At 28.8% G+C, this 23671-nt stretch overlaps 1 protein-coding gene across 9 annotated transcripts in view; it reads left to right on the top strand.

Moving 5' to 3' along the window:
* Positions 1-23671, top strand: part of LOC131676612 (neurexin-3) — a 252382-nt gene that overhangs the window by 58302 nt on the left and 170409 nt on the right. For all 9 annotated transcript variants that reach the window (XM_058955779.1, XM_058955780.1, XM_058955778.1 and 6 more), the window contains exon 4: positions 4780-4924. In XM_058955779.1, the coding sequence (XP_058811762.1) occupies positions 4780-4924 (145 nt within the window). The remainder of the gene's footprint in view (positions 1-4779; positions 4925-23671) is intronic.

The following is a 23671-nucleotide window of genomic DNA, read 5'->3' as shown; positions in this document are numbered from 1 at the left end:
AGCTTGAAATAATTTGAAGTTTTGCAGTTCAAATTTTTGTGTCGTGCAACTCAATCACGTTCGTTATTTTTAATAAGCACGACAACCAATTTGTAAATTAAGGACACAAGACCAAACTTGAACTTAATTTGGATATTTGTGATTCTTATTCATCTGTGCCTTTCTTCCCGGGACATCATGCCGGGCATACCAGTTGCTTCAGGCGTTATGTATGTCGTATGACTTGTTTGGATATAGTGTCTAACTAGTGCTAAGTTGGGTACTAATTTCAAAGCATCGTCTAACTTCGCCCCAAGTTGCTACTAGTTACTGACGAGATGAATTCGGAACACAAAAATCCAACTTAATTTGGATAAAAATTGACCTCGCCTGCTCGGATGGAAGCAAAAAGCACACTGAGTATCGTGATCATTGCCTTTGATAGTTAGCTTGGAATCCAGATAGCTGACTCGTCTCTTTGGTGTCGGTGATAAACAATCAGTGCGCACAAAGACCGATGGAAACAAATGTAAAAATCCTTTCGGACACGGAATATTTTTAAATATGAATTGATCCAAAGCCAAACCTCAAACCATCGAGGATATTACCAAACTGAATGCCGGAGGATCATAAAAATGTACGGAGAGTGTTCAAAACATCACATTATTGCTGTTACTGGTAAGGAGAGTTTCCACTTAACCACCAACGACAACGGCCTAAGGTAGATCAATATCGTCGCAGTCAGAAGTGCTATATATATCACGAAATGTTATTCAGAACCTCACCTGGAAATGGCCAAACGGCAAAATACGTCCCCTAATCGGAGGGTCGATATTACTCTGATGTCATCAAAGTCAGGACTTTCTGAGAATCGAACGTCAGCTCTGTCCCTGTTCTAGAGGTCGTGTGGGATTCGCCCAAGACCACACTAGAACCCGAATGCTTGCAGCGGTTACGCGTCAAACAGGGAACGATGTGATCAGCTACATCGATGTAAGAGGTGAGAGTGCGACGAAAATATACTCGCGGAGACAGCGGAAATGGTTGCCATGAACGACGCGTGAAAGTTTTATAAAAGATCAACAACACGAGATGTTTTTATCGTACGGACCAACAATTAGCGACAGCTCAGTCTGTTTCCAGCCACCAACGACACTGGTCACATTCAAAGCAGTTGCCCATCGCGTTCGTGTAGTTTGAGAAATCCTATACATAGAATGTACTTTTAATGTCATAGTGAGCATTTTGTAGATCGAGATGTCTTAGCCTAAGTACAATAAGTTCACCTACAGGCGTTGCATCCGTTCACCGCTTGCATTGTTTACAGTAACAACATGAAATACTTTTTTCAACATGATAACGTTATGGTGAAGATCCGCGACAATGTTGAGGAAGGTGCAGTCAACGAAAGACTATAGGATTTGTCTCCTGGTATACTAGATACGACTAGCGTACTCACCATCAATTTATATGGTTTTCCAGGTAGCGTACGATTCAGTGAAACGAAACGTATTAGGCAGAAACACTTCAACATGGCTTTCCAATTAAACTGATCATGTCATACTGCTGGATGACTAAAAATTTAAGGCAGCATAACCGGAGAGACATCTCACGTTAGATCGATTGAAGCGATTGCAGTGCAAATCTACGCAATTATTGCCGTGACGATCTGTCATCGCTGGTGGTTCAGCATCCACGTCTTCTAAACGCAGAACATACAGCATTCGAATTGCTTCACCAAAAATATATTGTTAATTTATCTACTCGTATCTAACATATCTTTTTAATGTAAGTAATAACTAATCTCAAAAGCAGGTATTTTCGTGTTATTTTAGTCCCAGACTACTCTCCTTTTCACGACTAGCGAAAGTAAATAAAATAAACTGGATCAGAAGCGAACCCCTACACTAGCAGAAATATTGACAATTAACCAGGTATTGACGAATATATTGAAGGTATCTCCACGAGCAACGAGCTGAAGGCGTTGTATATTACAGTGCTAATTTCAGAGAAATAATTCGCGTGTGTTGCACGTGGAGGATTCTAGGAAAAAGGATCATTCAAGGTTGAATAAGTTGCTGTCGAGTTAGTTTCAACTGAAAATATTGTTGCTTCAGAATTTAAATGAGATTGACATATTGAATCACTCTTGTAAACATTTCTATTGACAATTCTTTTGTCTCACTTCAAACCGAACATAATCTACAGCAACGTAAATGATAACAGTACTCTTCTGAATCAATTATGCAAATCTCGCTCGATGGCGCGTAAAAACCCTATCTCGTTCACGCGGAATAGCGAGAACACTCATAGTAGTCCATGCTCTTCATGCATCAACACTCGCCTGTGCTCTTCAATGCATTTCTCGCTTGCGAGATAACAACAGCTCACCAGGTCCTCCAGTATTCGCGAGAAAAGCTTCCTGGCATTGCGCTGCATACCTGCTAGATGAAAGCTCGGGGTTTCTCGCGAGCATTCCCGCTCGAGATTTTGCTTCCCACTGGCGCGAACGATAAAGAACGCTAGGCATGCTGTTCGTGCACGCCCGCAAACGAACGGGCTTGCATGCTGTCAGTATTTCGAGCGCAACCTGCCGTGCCATACAATGACCGGATTTAGGGTTGCTTTACCGCAGATTTTTCAGAACCAGTGCCAATTTCCCACTACGACAGGAACAAATCCTTCCGTGGCGGACGATTTGCGAAGCTTTCTGCTGGATGGATTTATTTAACGGCGGTGATTTGTCGAATTTGATAACCACCCATAAATTGATTCGCTTTCTCTCACGAAGCCATGAGTACACGTCCACTGTTCTAGCAGCTAGTATTTTATCTGTGCGACCTTCGGCAAAGTCAGCTTCAGAACCTAGTTGCGAGCGATAAATTATTGGTTCTCCGTGCGTTAGTAAGCAATTTTTGATGTGGCCTTCATTTCGACAATCACTGATTTGCGCGCTGGGCGCCGTGTATCCTGATGCCAGCGAAATAGGAGTCCAATGCTACGTGGGGTGGTGGATGGTAACCGCAAAGAAGTTACAATCAAAGCAAGCTAGTTGCGTGGTCTGAATTTGTAATTACAATCTTTGGTCAGTGCTGCTTAATTTTCGTTTGTGTGGCGTAAAGTGTAAGTCGAAAATCGAAAATTTACCACTGGTTAAATATAAAAAAATTGAGCGAGAATGTGAACGAGTCACGGACGGTAGTTTTTTTCTTCTTCGTCGCACCTGCGACTAACGGCTTAATTAATTCGTTAGTCGAGTTCAGACGACAACAAGTGTGCTCCGTGGATGATCGGTAATGGTCGATTCGTTCTGTGACTAACGGGGGTAAATACCTAACGAGAAATTCATTGTTGATGAGGATGCCAAAGGGCGTAATGATTTACGCCGTTTCGGCTTGAAGCTAAAAATGACTCGACATCAACTTATTCAACCTTAAAGGATCGTTTTCCTGGAATCTTCCACGTGCAGCACACGCGAATTATTTCTCTGAAATTAGCACTGAAATATAAAACGCCTTCAGCTCGTTGCTCGTGGAGATGCCTTTCAATTTATCCGCGCATTTGCAATCCAAGCGACTCTCTTTCCTTTCGGTCACGTTGCGGACAGAACGTTACTTCTCTGATCCGGTGGTCTGGAAGTGCGCGGAACCCGAAGGAAAAGTCCGGAATGAGGAAAAGTTTCCAATTTTCGTCACCGAACAAAGCGGAAAGTTTGCAGCAAGATTTTGCGGATTTTTTCCTGTCCCTTTCACGTCCGCATTCTTCACCCGGAAGAGGGGCAAAGTTTAGCTCGTCATTCGGCGCTTTTTCCCATTTGAAGGATGGCCGGACGGGTGGTCTGCCATGACACAAGGCGAGGACATTTTGTTTAATTTGTGATGGCTCGGTGGCCGTTAAATAAAGAAAAGTGTCTCTGCACGAGGGTGAAATAAAGTGTCCTTTTTAAGCTAGCGAAATAGAAGTAAAGTTTGAAAATTTCAGTGGCTTTCGTGTGCTTGTTATGGGCGCCGAAAATATTACTTCTGAAATTGAACAAATTAGGTACAAACTGGTGAAACGAATTGTAACTTTCAGGGAGTAACAAGAAAAAATTAATAGGAAGCGAACTTTTTATGGTACTATAATAATTAACATAAACAACTTTTCACTGTTTTTTACATGCACAATTCGCAGTGTACGACGCTTACGATTGCACACAATACAACTTGCATGCAAGTCTCCTTTTGCATTTCGTGGCTAGACATGAGATAAAAAACAACCCCCATATTGAGCTGAAATCAAGCAATGGAAATTAAATGGATTTAGGAGATATCAGCAAAGTTCGTCAATTTTGACAGGTCATTACATTTAATAAGAATTAATATTCGATGGAATGCGCTCCTCGTGTCACTAGAATCTTTGATCCTAACTCCGTTAAAGGTGCCATCATCCTTCATCAGCTTCCACGAGAAAAATTTCGCCCCGTTTATTTTTGCATTTCCACGAAGGTCACATGACAAATCGTTTTTATTCCCTGCGAGAAAATCCTCCTCCCCCCTCCACCCTTCAGCCGACGTCGCACTACCGACAAAAAAGTCGCGTTCAGCACCATTGAATAATAAAAATAAATTTTCATGAAGCTAATAAAAATTGCACACATGATGGAATATGGAATAACTTACCCTTACTTGCGAGTGGATGGAGGAAAGCAAGGCACCGAAGCAAAAACAAATATGCTGCCATTATAAATTCCCTTTTATACACACACGCACACATATCTAATGCCGTTTCCATTTTTTTTCCCACCTTTCCCTTTTCCAGGTACAACTCAAAGCTCGCCCTGCTAGCACTGCCGAGTGTCATCTTTGAGCCCCGTTTTCGCGGCTCGGTTCGCAACTTGGTGTACTCCGACCAGCCCGGAGTGTCCCCCAGGAGGCAAGAGATGCGCCAACCGCGGGACATTAAGGTGAGTGAGATGCGGTGTTCGGAATCCGGGGAAACTCGATTGCTAATGAAAACATGGATTAAAAAAAACGTTTTAATGAGTATAAGAAATAACAAGGGTCTTAGAGTGCTGCCTTGCAGTAGCTTAAAGTTTTTTCAACATCATGAGGCTTGTATCGACCGTTTTTCGTGCGATAAATTTCTAATTTTTATCAACATCTAACTCCATCCGATTAGCATATCAAGCAGCGTTAAACTTTGTCTAATTTATCATGACCTCACTAAGAATAGGCTTGAACTCCCACACACACACCCACAGGATCCGAAAACATTCCAAGCGACAGCGGAGGTATGATTTATTGGCTATAAATTCTTCTCTGTTGTGTTGACTGCATAAACGCGACGTTCCACCTACTCAAGCCGTCTGCTGTCAGTAACCTTGAAAGTCTGTGGGACAAAGTAGCAGTCATCTTTCCACCCGCAGATTCACCGCCACGTGGTAGTCATTTTTTTCGAATCTTCCACTGATATTATAGTTACCTTTACGGGTTTCATACCTTCAGCTGTCATCTTTCCATTTCGATGCGATGTACCGCCTCTTTCGAATCGGAACCGAAGCTTTTGATATGAGTAGGAGGAAGGTTCAACAGTAGACAATAGGACACGTTTTACGCAGCACTAGGGGGCATCAGTTGGAGTTTGTCAGCTTTTCCAAATCCCCACGTTGAATGGCAGTTAAGGGGTGTCACGTTCCACCTGGAATTGTGCTTCACACTACGATAAATAATGTCTACTGGCAGAGGCGGCTGCATCAAAAGGTATCTTTTGGTATGGTGAATCAACTGTCAACGCTGCCATGGACTGAGGAAAGTTCAAAAGGCGAAGCCTACTAAGATTTCTGTTGGGGGTTCCCTTCCAAAGTTCTGTTCATTTTGAGCAGTATAATTTGCCTGAATGCTCTTCATTAAAATCTAATTCCAACCCATAAAAGAGCATGTTTTCATAATTAGAATAATCTCACATTCCTGTTCTGTGTAAGGTTCAACAGCCGTCGCCCGGTTCTGATGAATTGACGAACGAAGATTATTTTTTCGAGAGCTCCCACTCGCTTCTTGCCCAACTAGCAAATAAATTGCATATATTGCAACCGGATAGCATAAACAGGACGCTGGTCAACTGGCTGGTACCATGGCAATCAAACTGAAACGATGAAAAGCACCCGGTTCTGCATATTTTGGGCCTACTGAGATGAGGGGTTTTTCCATAACCTTGAACTCACCTGCCGTCTAGTCGAAGGATGTGGCTGTAGGTAGGCGTTGCTGGAAAAGAGAAAAAAGGGCTTATGGTTTCCATTCAGTGGTTACTGAAGCGGGACCCTACACGAGCGGGAATATTGACAATAAATCAAATATCGTTCAATATATTTATGGGTTAAAGGCGTGTTGAAAATATTAATTTTATTGAATTCAAATAGTATCAACGTATTGAAGCAGCCCTACCAATATATTTAATAAAGAAAAGTATTGGCGTGTGTAGGGTACATTTAACACGTAACTTGTTTAGTCTTATTACATTTATGTGCAATCTCGTAGTACTATCGGAATCAAAACATAAGGATAGTGATAACGAAATAGAAAACAGTTGCAAAAATCGATTGTTACGATTGATTGAGTTATCAGAAAACAGCGCTGAAGTTGCAAACAAGAAATTGGGCAACAACGGAAAGTAGATCTAACAAAAATACACAATAACAAAATCATACAATAGTAAAATAATGAAAGAACACGAGAACAAAATAACATCAGCAAAATAATAAAATGAGATAAAAAAATAACAGTAGCAAAACAACAAAATAAGAACATAAAATAAAACAAACAACAAAAAACAAAATACCAAAATAACATATCAACAAATCAGCAAAATATAAATCCAACATATACCAAATAATCTTATAACATAATTACAAAATAGCAAAATAACAAAAGAGCAAAACAACCAAATAACAAAATACTAAAATAGCAAAGTAACAAAGGAACAAAATAACAAATGAAAAAATTACAAAATATCAAAATAATAAAAACAAAATAACAAAATAGAAAAATTATAGAATCAAAAAAGAAAAAAAATTAAAAATAAAAAAATTAAAAAATTAAAGAAATTCCAATTAACAAAATAAAATAAAAAATAACATTTCAAATTTTAAATACAAATTAACAAAATAACAATATAACAAAACAGCAAAATAAAAGTAACACAAGAAAATAACAAAAAAAGCAACATGACAAAATAATAAATAACAAAATAACACAACAGCGTAATAACAATATATCAAAATAACAAAAACTGAATAACAAAATCATCAAATAACCGAATAACAAAACAAAGAAGTTCAAAATTTCAAAATTGTAGAATTTCAAAATTTTAGAACTACTTTTGGAATTGTGAATATTTAGACATTATTTCTTTAAAATTAAAATTCTAGACCTAGAGCTTTCGAACCTCAAGATTTTAGAATTTTAGATTTTGTATAATTATAAAACTGAAGATTGTTAGAATTATAGGATTTTGGAATTTTATAACTGGTGAATTTTTACTTTGAATGGTACTTAACTTCTGGCTCTAGAGCTTCAGAGCTTTAAAATTTTGGATCCTTTGAATATTAAAACTGTAGTTTTATAAGCATAGGATTTTAGAAAATCATAGCTTTAGAACATTAGAACTTAAAAATGGACTTAAACTAGCTCAAAAGCTTTAGGTCTTTGGTACATTAGAAATATAGAATGTTAAAAAAAGAATCTAGCGCTAAAGATATCGAAGTTCTACATTTTAGTATTTTGAACTTCAGAGTGGTAGAGCTTTGATTTTCGACTTGTAGAACTTTAGAATATTAGATCATGTAAATGTTCTAAAATTCTAACTAGTTTTGTAACTTTAGAATTTTAAAACTGTTGAATTTAAGAACTCGAATTTTAGTTGCACTGAACCTCACAATTTTAGAACTGTATAATTTCAGAACCGTAAGCTTTAGAACTATGGAAGAACTTCAGATTTTCGGCGTTTTAAAACTGTAAAATGTTCGAACTATTGAATTTTAAAATATTAGAACTGAGTAGTTGTTAGCTTTAGCACGTTATAGATTTAAAGCTATACGTATACGAGGCGACAGGACACACGCCACACATACGCATTTTGTTCTAACTATTCCAACGCGGTAACATCAACAGCGTTGGAATAGATAGAACAGAATCCATAGCGAATATTTTTCGTGGCGTGTGTCCTATCGCCTCGTGTGCAAACAGCTTAAAACATCCAGTTTCAGAATATTACTACAAAAGAATTCGTAATACTTCAAAGTATATTTTATCACATTAAAACTATTGATCATTAAGTTGTTCTAAAATTACAGTTCCAACAAAAGAAAATATCTAGATAAATAAATAGCTAAATAACCAAATAACTGAGCAACTAAAATACTAAATAACTAATAACTAATAACTAATAAATAAATGACTAAATAACTAAATAACTAAATAACTAAATAACTAAATAACTAATAACTAATAACTAATAACTAATAACTAATAACTAATAACTAATAACTAATAACTAATAACTAATAACTAATAACTAATAACTAATAACTAATAACTAATAACTAATAACTAATAACTAATAACTAATAACTAATAACTAATAACTAATAACTAATAACTAATAACTAATAACTAATAACTAATAACTAATAACTAATAACTAATAACTAATAACTAATAACTAATAACTAATAACTAATAACTAATAACTAATAACTAATAACTAATAACTAATAACTAATAACTAATAACTAATAACTAATAACTAATAACTAATAACTAATAACTAATAACTAATAACTAATAACTAATAACTAATAACTAATAACTAATAACTAATAACTAATAACTAATAACTAATAACTAATAACTAATAACTAATAACTAATAACTAATAACTAATAACTAATAACTAATAACTAATAACTAATAACTAATAACTAATAACTAATAACTAATAACTAATAACTAATAACTAATAACTAATAACTAATAACTAATAACTAATAACTAATAACTAATAACTAATAACTAATAACTAATAACTAATAACTAATAACTAATAACTAATAACTAATAACTAATAACTAATAACTAATAACTAATAACTAATAACTAATAACTAATAACTAATAACTAATAACTAATAACTAATAACTAATAACTAATAACTAATAACTAATAACTAATAACTAATAACTAATAACTAATAACTAATAACTAATAACTAATAACTAATAACTAATAACTAATAACTAATAACTAATAACTAATAACTAATAACTAATAACTAATAACTAATAACTAATAACTAATAACTAATAACTAATAACTAATAACTAATAACTAATAACTAATAACTAATAACTAATAACTAATAACTAATAACTAATAACTAATAACTAATAACTAATAACTAATAACTAATAACTAATAACTAATAACTAATAACTAATAACTAATAACTAATAACTAATAACTAATAACTAATAACTAATAACTAATAACTAATAACTAATAACTAATAACTAATAACTAATAACTAATAACTAATAACTAATAGCTAATATCTAATAACTAAATAACTAAATAACTAAATAACTAAATAACTAATAACTAATAACTAATAACTAATAACTAATAACTAATAACTAATAACTAATAACTAATAACTAATAGCTAATATCTAATAACTAAATAACTAAATAACTAAATAACTAATAACTAATAACTAATAACTAATGACTAATAACTAATAACTAATAACTAATAACTAATAACTAATAACTAATAACTAATAACTAATAACTAATAACTAATAACTAATAACTAATAACTAATAACTAATAACTAATAACTAATAACTAATAACTAATAACTAATAACTAATAACTAATAACTAATAACTAATAACTAATAACTAATAACTAATAACTAATAACTAATAACTAATAACTAATAACTAATAACTAATAACTAATAACTAATAACTAATAACTAATAACTAATAACTAATAACTAATAACTAATAACTAATAACTAATAACTAATAACTAATAACTAATAGCTAATAACTAATAACTAATAACTAATAACTAATAACTAATAACTAATAACTAATAACTAATAACTAATAACTAATAACTAATAACTAATAACTAATAACTAATAACTAATAACTAATAACTAATAACTAATAACTAATAACTAATAGCTAATAACTAATAACTAATAACTAATAACTAATAACTAATAACTAATAACTAATAACTAATAACTAATAACTAATAACTAATAACTAATAACTAATAACTAATAACTAATAACTAATAACTAATAACTAATAACTAATAACTAATAACTAATAACTAATAACTAATAACTAATAACTAATAACTAATAGCTAATATCTAATAACTAAATAACTAAATAACTAAATAACTAATAACTAATAACTAATAACTAATAACTAATAACTAATAACTAATAACTAATAACTAATAACTAATAACTAATAACTAATAACTAATAACTAATAACTAATAACTAATAACTAATAACTAATAACTAATAACTAATAACTAATAACTAATAACTAATAACTAATAACTAATAACTAATAACTAATAACTAATAACTAATAACTAATAACTAATAACTAATAACTAATAACTAATAACTAATAACTAATAACTAATAACTAATAACTAATAACTAATAACTAATAACTAATAACTAATAACTAATAACTAATAACTAATAACTAATAACTAATAACTAATAACTAATAACTAATAACTAATAACTAATAACTAATAACTAATAACTAATAACTAATAACTAATAACTAATAACTAATAACTAATAACTAATAACTAATAACTAATAACTAATAACTAATAACTAATAACTAATAACTAATAACTAATAACTAATAACTAATAACTAATAACTAATAACTAATAACTAATAACTAATAACTAATAACTAATAACTAATAACTAATAACTAATAACTAATAACTAATAACTAATAACTAATAACTAATAACTAATAACTAATAACTAATAACTAATAACTAATAACTAATAACTAATAACTAATAACTAATAACTAATAACTAATAACTAATAACTAATAACTAATAGCTAATATCTAATAACTAAATAACTAAATAACTAAATAACTAATAACTAATAACTAATAACTAATAACTAATAACTAATAACTAATAACTAATAACTAATAACTAATAACTAATAACTAATAACTAATAGCTAATATCTAATAACTAAATAACTAAATAACTAAATAACTAATAACTAATAACTAATAACTAATAACTAATAACTAATAACTAATAACTAATAACTAATAACTAATAACTAATAACTAATAACTAATAACTAATAACTAATAACTAATAACTAATAACTAATAACTAATAACTAATAACTAATAACTAATAACTAATAACTAATAACTAATAACTAATAACTAATAACTAATAACTAATAACTAATAACTAATAACTAATAGCTAATAACTAATAACTAATAACTAATAACTAATAACTAATAACTAATAACTAATAACTAATAACTAATAACTAATAACTAATAACTAATAACTAATAACTAATAACTAATAACTAATAACTAATAACTAATAACTAATAACTAATAACTAATAACTAATAACTAATAACTAATAACTAATAACTAATAACTAATAACTAATAACTAATAACTAATAACTAATAACTAATAACTAATAGCTAATATCTAATAACTAAATAACTAAATAACTAAATAACTAATAACTAATAACTAATAACTAATAACTAATAACTAATAACTAATAACTAATAACTAATAACTAATAACTAATAACTAATAGCTAATATCTAATAACTAAATAACTAAATAACTAAATAACTAATAACTAATAACTAATAACTAATAACTAATAACTAATAACTAATAACTAATAACTAATAACTAATAACTAATAACTAATAACTAATAACTAATAACTAATAACTAATAACTAATAACTAATAACTAATAACTAATAACTAATAACTAATAACTAATAACTAATAACTAATAACTAATAACTAATAACTAATAACTAATAACTAATAACTAATAACTAATAACTAATAGCTAATAACTAATAACTAATAACTAATAACTAATAACTAATAACTAATAACTAATAACTAATAACTAATAACTAATAACTAATAACTAATAACTAATAACTAATAACTAATAACTAATAACTAATAACTAATAACTAATAACTAATAACTAATAACTAATAACTAATAACTAATAACTAATAACTAATAACTAATAACTAATAACTAATAACTAATAACTAATAACTAATAACTAATAACTAATAGCTAATATCTAATAACTAAATAACTAAATAACTAAATAACTAATAACTAATAACTAATAACTAATAACTAATAACTAATAACTAATAACTAATAACTAATAACTAATAACTAATAACTAATAACTAATAACTAATAACTAATAACTAATAACTAATAACTAATAACTAATAACTAATAACTAATAACTAATAACTAATAACTAATAACTAATAACTAATAACTAATAACTAATAACTAATAACTAATAACTAATAACTAATAACTAATAACTAATAACTAATAACTAATAACTAATAACTAATAACTAATAACTAATAACTAATAACTAATAACTAATAACTAATAACTAATAACTAATAACTAATAACTAATAACTAATAACTAATAACTAATAACTAATAACTAATAACTAATAACTAATAACTAATAACTAATAACTAATAACTAATAACTAATAACTAATAACTAATAACTAATAACTAATAACTAATAACTAATAACTAATAACTAATAACTAATAACTAATAACTAATAACTAATAACTAATAACTAATAACTAATAACTAATAACTAATAACTAATAACTAATAACTAATAACTAATAACTAATAACTAATAACTAATAACTAATAACTAATAACTAATAACTAATAACTAATAACTAATAACTAATAACTAATAACTAATAACTAATAACTAATAACTAATAACTAATAACTAATAACTAATAACTAATAACTAATAACTAATAACTAATAACTAATAACTAATAACTAATAACTAATAACTAATAACTAATAACTAATAACTAATAACTAATAACTAATAGCTAATATCTAATAACTAAATAACTAAATAACTAAATAACTAATAACTAATAACTAATAACTAATAACTAATAACTAATAACTAATAACTAATAACTAATAACTAATAACTAATAGCTAATATCTAATAACTAAATAACTAAATAACTAAATAACTAATAACTAATAACTAATAACTAATAACTAATAACTAATAACTAATAACTAATAACTAATAACTAATAACTAATAACTAATAACTAATAACTAATAACTAATAACTAATAACTAATAACTAATAACTAATAACTAATAACTAATAACTAATAACTAATAACTAATAACTAATAACTAATAACTAATAACTAATAACTAATAACTAATAACTAATAACTAATAACTAATAACTAATAACTAATAACTAATAACTAATAACTAATAACTAATAACTAATAACTAATAACTAATAACTAATAGCTAATAACTAATAACTAATAACTAATAACTAATAACTAATAACTAATAACTAATAACTAATAACTAATAACTAATAACTAATAACTAATAACTAATAACTAATAACTAATAACTAATAACTAATAACTAATAACTAATAACTAATAACTAATAACTAATAACTAATAACTAATAACTAATAGCTAATATCTAATAACTAAATAACTAAATAACTAAATAACTAATAACTAATAACTAATAACTAATAACTAATAACTAATAGCTAATATCTAAATAACTAAATAACTAAATAACTAAATAACTAATAACTAATAACCAATAACTAATAACTAATAACTAATAACTAATAACTAATAACTAATAACTAATAACTAATAACTAATAACTAATAACTAATAACTAATAACTAATAACTAATAACTAATAACTAATAACTAATAACTAATAACTAATAACTAATAACTAATAACTAATAACTAATAACTAATAACTAATAACTAATAACTAATAACTAATAACTAATAACTAATAACTAATAACTAATAACTAATAACTAATAACTAATAACTAATAACTAATAACTAATAACTAATAACTAATAACTAATAACTAATAACTAATAACTAATAACTAATAACTAATAACTAATAACTAATAACTAATAACTAATAACTAATAACTAATAACTAATAACTAATAACTAATAACTAATAACTAATAACTAATAACTAATAACTAATAACTAATAACTAATAACTAATAACTAATAACTAATAACTAATAACTAATAACTAATAACTAATAACTAATAACTAATAACTAATAACTAATAACTAATAACTAATAACTAATAACTAATAACTAATAACTAATAACTAATAACTAATAACTAATAACTAATAACTAATAACTAATAACTAATAACTAATAACTAATAACTAATAACTAATAACTAATAACTAATAACTAATAACTAATAACTAATAACTAATAACTAATAACTAATAACTAATAACTAATAACTAATAACTAATAACTAATAACTAATAACTAATAACTAATAACTAATAACTAATAACTAATAACTAATAACTAATAACTAATAACTAATAACTAATAACTAATAACTAATAACTAATAACTAATAACTAATAACTAATAACTAATAACTAATAACTAATAACTAATAACTAATAACTAATAACTAATAACTAATAACTAATAACTAATAACTAATAACTAATAACTAATAACTAATAACTAATAACTAATAACTAATAACTAATAACTAATAACTAATAGCTAATAACTAATAACTAATAACTAATAACTAATAACTAATAACTAATAACTAATAACTAATAACTAATAACTAATAACTAATAACTAATAACTAATAACTAATAACTAATAACTAATAACTAATAACTAATAACTAATAACTAATAACTAATAACTAATAACTAATAACTAATAACTAATAACTAATAACTAATAACTAATAACTAATAACTAATAACTAATAACTAATAACTAATAACTAATAACTAATAACTAATAACTAATAACTAATAACTAATAACTAATAACTAATAACTAATAACTAATAACTAATAACTAATAACTAATAACTAATAACTAATAACTAATAACTAATAACTAATAACTAATAACTAATAACTAATAACTAATAACTAATAACTAATAACTAATAACTAATAACTAATAACTAATAACTAATAACTAATAGCTAATATCTAATAACTAAATAACTAAATAACTAAATAACTAAATAACTAATAACTAATAACTAATAACTAATAACTAATAACTAATAACTAATAACTAATAACTAATAACTAATAACTAATAACTAATAACTAATAACTAATAACTAATAACTAATAACTAATAACTAATAACTAATAACTAATAACTAATAACTAATAACTAATAACTAATAACTAATAACTAATAACTAATAGCTAATATCTAATAACTAAATAACTAAATAACTAAATAACTAAATAACTAATAACTAATAACTAATAACTAATAACTAATAACTAATAACTAATAACTAATAACTAATAACTAATAACTAATAACTAATAACTAATAACTAATAACTAATAGCTAATATCTAATAACTAAATAACTAAATAACTAAATAACTAATAACTAATAACTAATAACTAATAACTAATAACTAATAACTAATAACTAATAACTAATAACTAATAACTAATAACTAATAACTAATAACTAATAACTAATAACTAATAACTAATAACTAATAACTAATAACTAATAACTAATAACTAATAACTAATAACTAATAACTAATAACTAATAACTAATAACTAATAACTAATAACTAATAACTAATAACTAATAACTAATAGCTAATATCTAATAACTAAATAACTAAATAACTAAATAACTAATAACTAATAACTAATAACTAATAGCTAATAACTAACAACTAATAACTAATAACTAATAGCTAATAACTAAATAACTAAATAACTAAATAACTAAATAACTAATAACTAATAACTAATAACTAATAACTAATAACTAATAACTAATAACTAATAACTAATAACTAATAACTAATAACTAACAGCTAATATCTAATAACTAAATAACTAAATAACTAAATATTAAAAAAAAAGTTTAAACTTTCAGAATTTTAGAAGCTTAGAACTATGATTTTGGAATTGTAGAGCTTTACAACATTAGTTCTTTAATTCAAAATTCTCGCCATAGAGCTTTAGAACTGTGCAATTTTAGAACATTGGAATTTTAGATCCTTAGAATTATAGAACTATAATATTGTAGTTTTGGAACTGAATACTTTGAATAGTTCTAAAACTCGAGCTCTAGAGCTTTAATACTTTTAAGTTTTAGAGCTTGTGAATTTTAGAACTGCAGAGTTTTAGAACTATATGATTTTGGAAACTTCCAATGTTCCAATACTCTATGTCAGGAGCTTGAAACTTCAAAATTATAGAAAAATAAATTTTACAACTTTGGAAGATAAGAATGAGATAAGAGCTCTAGGATGTTGAAACTATAGAATTTTAGAACACTGGAACATTATATATTAGAACTGTTCAGATATTCTATAAACATTCGTACATGAGAAATTTTAAAACTTAATGGCTTTAGTATATTAGCACATCAAAATATAGATCATTGAAATATTCTAACATTCTAGTTCTAAAGTTTTAGAACTATAGAATGTAAGAACTTGAAAAATTTGGGACATTAGAACTTTAGTATGATTTAAAATTATAGTTCCAGAGCATTATTACTTTGCAATTTTAGAACTATAGAGCTTTAGATCTTTGAGATTTTAGAACTTTGAAATTTTAGAATTTTAAACCCATAGAAATATAGAACTGTATTATTTTTAAACTATAAGATGTTAAAGTTTCAGAGCTGAAAAACATTTTTTCAAAAACGTTCGAATTTTTGTATTTCAAAGCTTCCGAATTTTAAAGCTTTTGCTCAAAAGCTTTGGAGATTCATTATTTTAGAACCATAAATTTTAAAACGTTGGAACATAAGAATTTTACTACTTCTCAATTTTAGAGCTAGAGAGTTTTAGAACTCTGTAGCATAAGAATCTTGGAACATTAGAACTTTAGAACTGTAGAATATTAAATTTATGGAATGGTAAGATTTTTGAACCGAAAAGTTTTTTAACTTTAAACCATCAGAAATTTATAACATTCGTGTAAAAGAATTTTTAAATCATAGTATTTAGGTTCATCAAAACCATAAATCATTAAAATGTTCGAAAACTCTTGTCCTAGAGCTTTACAATTATAGAATTTAAAAATTTTCCAAGCTTTGGAGTTTTACAGCTTTATGAATTTTGATCTTTGTGTTAGAATTTTAGAAATTCAAAACAATAAGACATTGTAAATTTGGTATGTTCTAAACTTATAGCTCGAGGGCCTTGATACTTTGCAATTGTAAAACTTTAGAGCTGTAGAACTATACAATTTTTGTGCTTTGAAATTTTAATTTTTTTTAAACAAACTTTGTGGGATCATCCATAAATTATGTAACCTTTTTTGGACGTGAGTAACATATAGCGGAGAAGGAGTAAACTAGAATGTGACGTAGCATGTTTTAATGAACAATAAAAAAATTAAAAATAATTCGTTATGTATTAGGGGAGGGGGTATAAAGAACTTCGTGACAATTTGTGACATAAGAAGAGGGGACGGTGAACAATTTTTGTGTATTTAAATCTGTGCGACAGTTTCCCGATGCATGCGGAAGTCTGCTGCAGTTTTTGTACCGAAACATATGCAAAAATGGCACGTAACAATCTGATTCACATAGGTACACAGAGTATTCTGAGCATAGGGAGTATGGAAAGTACTGAATTTTCCCCCCACGAACTCTGCTATCATTGCTCGAAAAGGTTTTACAAGTCTCATTTGTAACAGATTCCACCTCTCGGTATTGCAATACGAATGTTTAAAACGAATCTTCTGTAGTGAACATGGATAGATCGCCTACTTCGATTGTGTTATTGTTAAAGTTACCGGTGATCGAGGCCTAAGCGCCTTTGTGTTACAACTATTTCGGCGAACACATACTCTAAAAAGTGTACCAGAAAAATTGACAACCTAGGACTCTCCAACTGAGCCGTCAATATGAAGTACCATCTCCATTCGATGTCAGCTATTGGGACACGACGAAATATCGGCTTCGTGACTGTATGAACGTTCAGGTCGGAATGCTTAAAAGACAGCATTTGTAACTTTGACCTGACCGGATTATTTGCTGCTATGATGATCTCAATTGTTCGTTTCCGTTTCGTGTTGATAGTATACGGAATCAGTAAAGGTTAGGTTATGAACCCAAGAAATTGTTTGGATGTGTTTAACCGCCGATGGCTAAATTATGTTCCGATGTTTGAAGACTTTATTTTCAAAATCTCGTAAAATTGTTGCATTTAACAGTCAAATTCTATACGTCACTCCAGTTACCAACGTATCGTATCGCAATTTGACGCGCGTCAAACGAGGATCCAGACTTTCGCATTTTTTGTGTATTTTTTCATATAATCCCTAAAACTAGGTTAATTAACTTTCCGTTAGTTTAGTCCAATCCTACTACAACCTATTCGTAGCTGTTTAGCCTTCATTTAGAATTCAATTTTAACGGGTATATTTCAAACAATAAAAACCCCTTTAACAAAATTAGTTTGCACCTATACCTACTCAAATCCCAGCAGCTTTATGTCCGACAATTTTTTTTCAAGCGCAAGGCTTCTCGCTCGTAAAACTTTCCAGCATAGATGAAGCAATCCAAGGTTCGAGAAAAGTTTCGTCGTCTCATTTTTCCTTCCTACTTTCGCATTTGGCTTTGATGCAACATTACAGTTGTGTGTACTACTGTTGGCTGGAATCGCGTTCCAGTTAAAAATATAATAAACAATTTCGCAAGAGGGATCCTACCTTTCCTGCTGTGTGAGAAAAGTCAGTGAAATTTTTCATTTTTGAATTATAGCCAGGTTAAAAGTCACTTTCTCGCAATAATTGATAAATTGAACAGCTGGAATTAATCGTAAGGTCTGGTTTTGCAACGTACAGTTAGTCCCTTTTGTTTTAGTCTGCGCGTCAGTATATAAAGCACGAGCACACAACTCCATCAACTTTTAATTGCGAATTCGGATCGTAGGAGGCGAAGAGAAATATTGCTTCTGTCAGTTTGAACCGTCCGCTTCTCCCCTAGCTTGATATTGTTTATTGTTGCTGCTGTTCGTTTGTATAAACGGTCACTTGTACGAATATGTCAGTGAAAAACCGCGCACTTTTCTCCGTAGCCCTAAGCATAAATCGCCATTTTCCCGCGAAAAGCAAATACTACTGAAAGTCGTTTCGTTCTGGTGAGTACCTGAACAAACAGTTGCCAATAAATATTCTGTGATTTATGCTGATTTTCTTTTTCGGTTGCACGTTGCTCTAGGCTCGCTCTAATGTTTAAAAAGTTCGTATAAAAATGTCAGCTTCAAGCTGATACTGATTTCAACTAACATTTACTAACACTTGTTTAATGGTCTGGATTCAAATGTTGGTGAGAATATTCTAATCTGGGTGAACGTTAAATCTAGGGAAGATTATTCAAAACATCGAACACATGAGCAAAACCAACGAAAGTAGTTAGCATATAGTAGGTTGAAAAAAGAAACAAGAACTTCTGATCCAACCAGCTTCCAATCTGCTAACGGAAGCAGCAAAATAAACCGGTCAACACATAAACGGAATATATGTTTCAACGGATCGGAAAAGAAAACTTTAAATCGATTTCGTTCTCCACAACTTCATCGCAGCCCGGTGTCATCTTGACCCCACAAACACACAGTTCAGCCAGGGAAGGTAGCATCTACAGAACAAGAAGAAAGAAACGAAGTACAAACTGGCACAAAAGCACCACCACCAGCCAATGGAAAATTGATTCGGCCTTTACACCTCCTAGGCGGCGTAGGATGGCGTGTGGTTAGGGGTTTACCCGAAAATAGAAGCGCATAAGATGATATCGAACCCTCGCCAACTGTTTCTGGGTTGGCTGCTGCTGGTGGTGGTACTTCATTTCTTCGATTTAAAATTAGGTTGCCACCTACCGCACACCCTTTCCTTTCCATTCGAAACTCTTCAGAGTTCACCAAACCACCCTCTGGTTTGTGTTACTACTTTCTTCGTTCAACCCGGCTAAAGCCAAACCCCTTTCCGGGTCCCAAAGAAATCACTTTATTCGGCAAACTAAAATTGATTGCAGCTTCTCGAGCAACTTTTGGATCGGAAATAAATACGAAAATTTGCACCCCGGGATCTATTTCGTTGGTGATGGTTGCCAGACTCACAGAATCTTTTTTTCTCCACTGTAATTTACTTCAGAATATAGGAGCTAGTAGTTTAACAGTATTTGATCTACAATAGCACAAGGAAGCACTAACAGGCCTCTGTTCGTTCCATTGTGTATCAATGGTAGCCTTGAACCAATTTAAAGTGAAGTTTGAGAAGATTTTTTTTGCTATAAACTAGTGTTATTGGTGTACATTTTATTTTTTTATAATAGTATTTTATTGAAAATTTGTTTTGAACAATATGGAAAATCCGAAAAAGTAAGAAAGTGGAAAAGTGAAACCCAAAAATGATGATGGTGAAAAGAGAAAATGTGAAAGTGTGCAAAAATAGAAAAATAAAAAAGTGAACACATGTTAACCTCGAAAAGTAACCAGTCATGGGATTTGCGTTTTGACTTCGTTTCCTTGAAATCTGAAACGACAACACGATCGCGGTAAAACTACATAAACTATCGTCACTTACTAATGAAGCATTGATTCTCACATTCACGTTGTTATGAAAAGTATTAGGGCTTTGTGGTATTTCTTATGCTTACAGTACTCTGTGCGCTTTAGAATATCAGATTGTCATGTGCCATTTGTATCATACGTTGCGCTTCAAAAACTGCGAAGGATTAAATAAGCAAATAATTTTTTTATTTATTCACCGAGTCAAACAAACGAATTTAAAGAACGAGAGTATTTGTGTGAATTCTGTGTGTTCAATGTTTTGAAGTACTATAGCTTTAATGTTTAAATCTCTGAAGTTCAATAATTATAGAGATCGCAAAATGTTACTAAGTTCTAAATTATAACTTTACAATTTAAGAACTTCAAAATTTCGTAATCCATATTGTTTGCGCCAGCTTTAGGGTTGCATAAGTTCGAGGAAGTGAGACTTCACTGTAGTACAGGACAGTTAGGTATCGCATAATGAACCAACTACTATAGGCGTTACGGAAGAGTTTGTTGCGTTCAACACTCATACTGCAGTCAGTTTTTCTAGAAGATTCTCACTTCCTGAGCAGAACAGTTGTGTTCATCTAATAATTGAAGCAACCTACATATATATATATATATAGTGCAAATTGCAATCAGAACAGTCAGTCATTATTCATAGTTAATCAGTATCAATAGTTACTCCTAATAACTTGTAACAAACCTTATCATACTACAAGGTCACAATATAGAAGAAAATGAATTACATACAGAATAGTGCCACGTTTTATACTGAACAGTTTGGGCTTAAGTGCCTAGTTCAACTGAATAAACCGACGGAATTTATCTAAGTGACCGCGAGTTCTTACTGCACCGTGAACCGAACAGTTTTCCTCGTCATAAAATCTGACAGCTCTGCAGACGTTGATGTACGGAAACACATATAATTTTAGAACTTCAGAGTTTATACACTAGAACTGTAGTACTTCAGAACTTTGAAATTCGTTATGAAGTTTTAAGTATGGAAAATTCAAAAGTTCTTGAATGAAATTATTTCCAATATTGTACAGTTCTGAAGTATAAAAACTCAAATTTTCAAGCTCTTAAAATTTAAAATCCTAAAATGTATATGGCTCAAAAGGTTTAAAATTCTAAAATTCAAAAGTTTTCTAAAAATCTTCTCAAATCTTAAAGCTTTCAAATTCTAAAGATATGATGCTGCCAAGTTCAAAAGTTTCAAGCCTCTAACTTCTAAAAAACTCTAGAACTTCATGTCTAGAACTTTCTAAAGTGCTGATGCCCTATGTTCTAATGTCCTGAGGGTTCTTAACTTCTAAGGCACTAGAGATCAACATTTTAGATCTAATTACAACACCAAAGTTTAAAAATTCTAGTATTCTAAGAATCCACAGTTCTAAAGCTCCAGAACCATAATTATCAAACATTCCAACTTTAGTTGTAAAGTACCATTGTTCTAAAGTTTTGACAATTCTTGCAACTTTCGGAAGCTCTGAAAATTCTAATATTCTAAAATACAAAACATCAGAAGTTAAAAAGTTCTTCAATTCTAAAAATCTTAAATTCATTGTTCTTAAATTCCGCTGTTCTAAAGTTCTGATGTTTCACAGCTCTAAAGGCCTAAGCTTCTAAACATATGTTGTTCTAATGTTCTAAAATATTGAAGTTCCAGTATTCTGAAAACACACAGTTCTAAGGTCGCTGCGCTCTAAAATTCGAAAACTATGTTCTAAAGTATTCAAATTCTAAAATTATTAAGTTCTAAAACAACTAAAATTTAAAAATTCTCAGGTTCTGAAACTGAGGGATTAAAACTCTAAAATTTCTAAAGGTTTCAAAATCGTAAAGATCTAATATATTTAGAAACGTTCAAAAGGTCTAAAATTCTACAGTACTACAGTACAGAACTGATTTCTCCTATGTATCGTATACTTTTTGCTCAGAACAATCCGTTCAATGTGTGCTGTCGTAATTTTAATGATGTAGCTAACCTGTATTATTTTAACATAACCAAGACTACTTTTAAACTTAGAATTAGTAATAATTCAGGAACTGTCTGTACGAATACTTCGAAGACCAGTACAAATAAATTAAAAAATAAATAATGTTCTAAAGTTCTAAGGCATTTTAACTCGAAAATTCTTAAGCCCAAGTAATCTCTAATTCTATGCCACAATGTTCTAAAACTAAGGATTTAATATAGGTAAAAAACGTTCCAGCATTCAAAAGGCCAATATTTCTACAGTTGTATATTCTACCGTTCTAATGTTCTAAAGTCCTAAAGTATTTAAGTTCTAAAATATTCAGGGCCTAGAATTCTGAAATTCTACAGTTAAAATTTTAAAATTCTCGGGTTCTAAAAATATAGATTCGTGAAATTATAAGCTTTATATGGCCTTTAAAGTCCCAAACTTCAAAATGTTTTTATGATCTAAAATTCTAAAGACCTAAACTAAGACTAAACTTTAAAAAATGTTCCAATGTGCTAAAGCTTTGAAGCATTAAAATTCTAAAATGGTAACATTCTAGAGTTCAAAAGTTCTAAAATTATATTCTAAATCTTAGAATTCTAAGGTTCAAAAGTTCTATAACTCTAAAGCTCCAAAATTTCTAAGGCGCTAAGATTTTAAAGTTCTAAAAATCTGAAGCT

This window comes from Topomyia yanbarensis, chromosome 1, assembly GCF_030247195.1.
Source record: "Topomyia yanbarensis strain Yona2022 chromosome 1, ASM3024719v1, whole genome shotgun sequence".
NCBI lineage: Eukaryota > Metazoa > Arthropoda > Insecta > Diptera > Culicidae > Topomyia > Topomyia yanbarensis.
Note: the sequence above shows the minus strand (reverse complement) of the source record. Positions and strands in the feature narration are given on the sequence as shown.